The following is a 5916-nucleotide window of genomic DNA, read 5'->3' as shown; positions in this document are numbered from 1 at the left end:
CAGATAGTGCACGCATAGGAGACGGTCTAGAATTGAATTAAAGAGCTTTAAGTAAATAACTTTAACATAGTAATGGGGTAGCAGGAGATGATAGTCTATGCCCGCTGAATAATATGAGCAACCCTTACCCTAAGGGAGTTGCGAAGTATTATTTATATTGCACGGGGTGATCCTTTAGGCTAAAAAGATTAGGACCCCCTCCTTCATATGCTTATCGTTCACACTTAGTCATTGAATGTAGAATAATTAAGTTGTATCTTGTAACCTCTAAAGACTTGTATTGATTATTTATATTGTTTAATTGTTGCCCGATTTTCTTTACACTTGTTCATAATAGAACCTTTAAATTTCTTGTCTTCCCTCACTTATATGATCACTTAGGATAATTATAATCTGATAATCCAACATAGTATAAACTTCGGTCGGGACCCACAGTTGTGGACCTCGAAGAGTACCTAACACCTTCTCTTTGAGGTAATTTGAGCCCTTACCCGATCTTTGGTGACATAGACTAGCTAAAACTGAGTCATTCGCAAATAGGTGCCCTAATGCACCTTAAATAATTGTTAGGTGGCGACTCTCATCTTTTAATACCCATTTAAAAGAGTTATCACATGTCGAAACCCGCTTACGAGAGAAAAAGGGGCGCGACATCCCTCATCTTGATAACATTTTGGATCAATTGCATGGGTCAAAAATCTTTTCAGAAATTGATCTAAAAGGTGGTTACCATCAGATTCAAATGAATCCTAGAGATGAATGGAAAATTGCCTTTAAGATCAAATATGTCCTTTATAAGCGATTAGTTATACCTTTTGGCTTGACTTATGCACCCAGCACTTTCACAAAATTGATGAACCATGTTTTTAAGGATATTCATGGAAAATTTATAGTGGTTTGTTCTGATGATATCTTGATTTATTCTAAAAATATAGATGGGGATGTGAAGACCTAAAACAAGTTTTTGAAGTTCTAAGAAAGAAGCACTCGTTTGATAATATTAAGAAGGGTACTTTTGTGTAGATCGTGTGGTATTCTTGGATTTTATGGTCAGCTCTAAGGGAGTTGAAGTTAATAAAGATAAAATCATAGCAATCAAAGAATTGTCAAAACCTAACAATGTAACTGAAGTTAGGAGTTTTCATGGGCTTACTCATTTTCATAGGAGATTTGTTAGAAATTTTAGCAACATTGCTGCTCCTTTAACTGAAGTTATTAAAAAGGATAAGGTTTTCATAGGAAAAGAAAAAGATGATGCCCATTTTTTAGAGCGGTTTTCTTGGGGAAAAGAACAAGATGATGCTCATTTTTTAGAGCGGTTTTCATGGGGAAAAGAACCAATTGATAGCATAAAAGTTGAGAGATCCAAGAACTTAAAGAAAATAAGTAGAAGAAACATGAATAAATAAAATAATATAATTGAACATGAGAAATGAAGAAAATAAACTAGATATGTGGAATTCAAAGAAAGATCCAAGAATATCGCGAAGATGTTAATCAACACTTTGACAAGCTCCTAGTGACAAAAAGTTGGTTATTAAACCAATTGCCTTCACTAGAGATAAACAAATCAAGAACTAGATTCAGATCTTGACTTTTAGTTTGAAAAACTTACGAAAAGAACTAGGGGAAGAAACTAGTCTCCTTGGAAGAATATCAAAAGAAACCAAAGATATCACAAGAAAGAAGATTGGCTTACTACCTTAAGGTATGAAATAATTAAGGGTTGAAATATAATGTAACGACCCGATAGTTCGTTGTGAGCACAAGCACAATTAAGCTTTACAAGTTCCGTTTCATTGGACAGCCTGCTTAATCACTTATGGACCCAATATGCACAAGGAAGCCCTATGCAGGTGCTTAAAAGCACTTTCAACCATATACAATGGTTAACATTCTTTACAACTTCACTGATTCTTTCACAATTTTAGAAGCATAGCGCAATCACGCAAATAATTTAGGCATCAAACAAGACAGTCATGTAATATCATTGTGCATTAATCCTCTTAAGAACTGAATTTAGATAACCTCTTCGTCACATAACAAGTGCAACTACTTAATTATATGTAATTCAGCCCGAAAATTGGTTATTCAGTAGCTTAACTACCATTAGATGCCTCAAAACTAGAGTTGAACGAGTAGCGGGCATCCGTAGCTCCAATCACGCCGATAAAGCAGTCTAAAATCCCTCCAACAACCCCACACTTATTCACTAGCATCTACTAATGTTGCTTGATTACTCAGACTTTGCCGGCACATTTACCTCAGAGGCAATTTGTCGAACAAGTAGAGTGCAATAGTGTTCACTAGTTTCTTCTAACATTTGGGTAATTCAAATACCCTCCCAAAATTAACGAGATGAAGAGAATTCTAGTATATCATCTTGCAACATCAATAATTACTCATAGAGAATAATCAAAGCCTCAAGAATTTCCTGTTTCCCTCTTAGTTTCATGTAAAAATATTGATATCAATTAAGCATAACCTAGGGAACTTAGGGGAGGGTATATGTCACTACCAGTGAGAGAGAGAGAAGTAAAGAGTCTCTTACCTTCTTCGCCCGTGCAAGGAGGATGACAGTGGTGGTGTGAATTTGTGGGGTTCCGTCGGGTTTAAGTGTGTATGAGAAGAAGGGAGTGGGAAAAGGATTTGGTGTTTAAGTGCCTGAAGTTTAAAATAAAAGACTTACTTGAGGGCGCACGAGCTTGGACGTGACGCTTCAAATGTAATTTCCCCAACCTTTTTCGAATGCGGCCACAGGCGTGATGGCCACACTTCACTACCTTGAGCAGTTGGCCCGTTAATGTTTTTGTGCTAAGGGGGACGTAATGCATCCACCCTGTTTTCCCATACATGGAGCTTTCTTTTTTTGTTTTTGAATAATCCTACAAACAAAAGATTAACTCCTACAAAATAAAACAAGATTAAGGAACTACTACTAAATAAATAATTTTAAAATACAAAAACACAAGGAGAAAGAATTAGTAAACTATGAAAGCAAAAATAAAATGCTTAGGTTGCCTCCCAAGAAGCGCTTGATTTAACATCGTGGTATGATGATTCAAATTCTTAAGCATCCTTTAAGGCAATCAAGGACTTGTGACGATCCATGTCACCACCTCAATAACGCTTGACTCATTTCCCATTGACCAAGAATGTCCTTTCGGAATTTGGCGCTCTTAACTCTATAGCCCCGTATAGTGTCACACGCACTACTTCAAAATGTCCAGACCATCTCGACTTTAATTTTCTAGGAAACATTTTCAACCTGGAATTGAATATCAATACCAACTGACCGGGCTCGAAATGGCGATGCTTTATGTGCTTGTCATGCCACCTTATGGTCTTTTCTTTATATAACTTGGCATTCTCATATGAATTTAGCCTGAATTCATCCAGCTCATTAATTTGGAGCAATCTCTTCTCGCCGGCCAATTCTATATCCATATTGAGCTTTTTAACGGCCCAAAAGGTCTTGTGTTCTAATTCAACTGGAAGGTGACATGCTTTTCCATCGATCAACTTGTAATGCGAGGTCCCAATAGGTGTCTTATATGTAGTCCGATACACCCATAGAGCGTCATCCAACCTTGGAGCCCAATCTATCCTATTTGCACTGACCGTTTTCTCCAAAATTTACTTAATTTCTCTGTTCGATACCTCTGCTTGCTCACTCGTCTGAGGGTGATATGCAGTGGCAACTTTATGCTTGACCCCGTATTTAGCTAGAAGGTTGTTCAAAATTCTATTGCAAAAATGTGTACCTTGACAAAATGAGCTACCAACTTCGCATCATTAGTAGGTAAAGCAATGGCCTCCACCCATTTAGACATGTAATCCACCGCTAACAATATGTACTTGTTCCCTCTAGACGATGGGAATGGTCCCATAAAATCGATCCCCCAAACATCAAAAATCTCCACCTCAAGAATGTTCATGAGCGGCATCTCATTCTTTCTAGTGATAGTTCTAGTTCTATGACATCAATCACACTTCTTCACAAATGGGCATCTTTAAACAGAGTCGACCAGTAGAACCCCGATTGTAGAACTTTTGCAGATGTTCTATTACCACCATGATGCCCCCATGAGGTGAGGAGTTACAATCATACAAAATTTGCTCCACCTCCTTTTTCAAAATGCATCTTCTCATCAGTTGGTTAGCACATTGCCGATACAAGAATGGCTTATCCCAGAAATAACAGTTTACATCAGGTAGTAATCGCTTCCTCTATTCAGGAAGAATTTATGGAGGAGTTACTCTGATCACTATGAAATTTACATGATTCGAATACCATAGTGGTGGATCATGCGTAAAAGGTTGCTCATCTGGGAATGTTTCCTATATCACCCCTCCTTCTTCCATATGCTTATGATTTTCTAGTCTTGACAAATGGTCAGCCACCTGATTCTCTATGCCCTTCCGTTCACGAATTTTCAGGCCAAATTTCTTGCAAAAGAAGTACCCATCTAATCAGTCTTGGCTTGGATTTTTTTTAGAAATTAAATACCCAATCGCCTCATGATCCGTGTAAACTATCACATGCGTTCCTACTAAGTTAGACTGAAACTTGTCAAAAGCATAGACAACTGCCAATATATCTTTTTCCATCGTGGTGTAATTAAATTATGCATCAGTTAGGGTATTGCTGGTGTAGTAAATTGAATTAAACACTTTGTTATTTCTCTGTCCAATTACTATGTCAATCGCATCACACATCAACTCAAATGGCAGACTCAAGTTAGGTGCCACAATGACCGGTACATATACCAACTTCAATTTTAGCTCCTCGAATGCCTTCAGACATGCATCATCAAACTTGAATGTGGCATCCTTTTCTAGCAACCTGCACAAGGGATTAGTAATTTTTGAAAAATCTTTAATGAAACGTCTGTAAAAACTTGTATGTCCCAAGAAGTTGTGGGCGCCCTTAATAGAGATGGGTGGTGGTAGTTTTTCAATCGCCTCAACCTTAGCCTCTTCGACTTCAATTTCTTTCTTGGATACTCGATGTCCCAATACAATACCTTCTTGGACCATAAAATGGCACTTCTCCCAATTGAGCACCAGATTAGTGTCCTCACAGCATGCTTGTACCAACTCCAAGTTCTTCAGACAATTATCATACGATGATCCGAAAACTGAAAAATCATACATAAAAAAGCTCCACAAATTTCTCCATCATGTCGGTAAAAATAGACATTATACACCATTGAAAAGTTGCTAGTGCATTGCATAACCCGAATGTCATCCTTTTAAAGGAGAAGGTTCCATTGGGACAAGTTAATTAGTCTTTTCCTGATCTTCTGGTGTTATCACTATCTGATTGAAACCAGATTAACCATCAAGAAAGCAATAATTTTCATGCCCGGCTAGCTTGTCCAATATCTGATTAATGAAAGGGAGAGGAAAGTAGTCCTTGTGCATAGCTTTGTTGAGTTTCCTGTAATCAATGCATACTCTCTAGTCTGTCATCGTTCTGGTAGGTATCAACTCATTTTGCTCATTTTCCACAACTGTCATGCCTCCGTTTTTTGGTACGCACTGCACAGGACTCACCTAATTGTTGTTAGCAATAGGAAATATGATCCCAGCATCCAGCCACTTGATAATCTCTTTTTTTTACTACGTCCTTAATAATGGGATTTAATCGTCTTTGCTATTGCACACTGGTTCTATGTCCATCCTCCAGGAATATTTTGTGCACCCAAAATGACGGACTGTCCCCTTTATATTAACAATAATCCAGCAGATAGCCCCATTGTGTTCCCTCAGAACTAAAAAAAGCTTGTCTTCTTGCACATGTGACAATAAAGACGAGATAATCACTGGTAAGGATTCTGAAGAACCCAAGTAAGTGTATCGCAGATAAGAGGGTAAAGGCTTGAGCTCCAATTTTGGAGCCTCATCAATAGA

General features: G+C 37.8%; 1 protein-coding gene across 1 annotated transcript; it reads right to left on the bottom strand.

The window, feature by feature from the left end:
* Window positions 1–4626: 4626 nt before the first annotated feature.
* On the bottom strand, window positions 4627–5427 carry LOC142180072 (putative mitochondrial protein AtMg00860). Its single transcript, XM_075250993.1, has 2 exons — window positions 5343–5427; window positions 4627–5141 (listed from the first exon to the last, which is right to left on the bottom strand). Exons 1-2 carry the CDS (start codon window positions 5425–5427, stop codon window positions 4627–4629), a joined length of 600 nt encoding a protein of 199 aa, XP_075107094.1.
* Window positions 5428–5916: the final 489 nt, after the last annotated feature.

The sequence above is a fragment of the Nicotiana tabacum genome, chromosome 4 (genome assembly GCF_000715075.1).
Source record: "Nicotiana tabacum cultivar K326 chromosome 4, ASM71507v2, whole genome shotgun sequence".
Lineage (NCBI taxonomy): Eukaryota > Viridiplantae > Streptophyta > Magnoliopsida > Solanales > Solanaceae > Nicotiana > Nicotiana tabacum.
The sequence above is the reverse complement of the archived record's forward strand: the minus strand, read 5'-3'. Positions and strand labels throughout refer to the sequence as shown.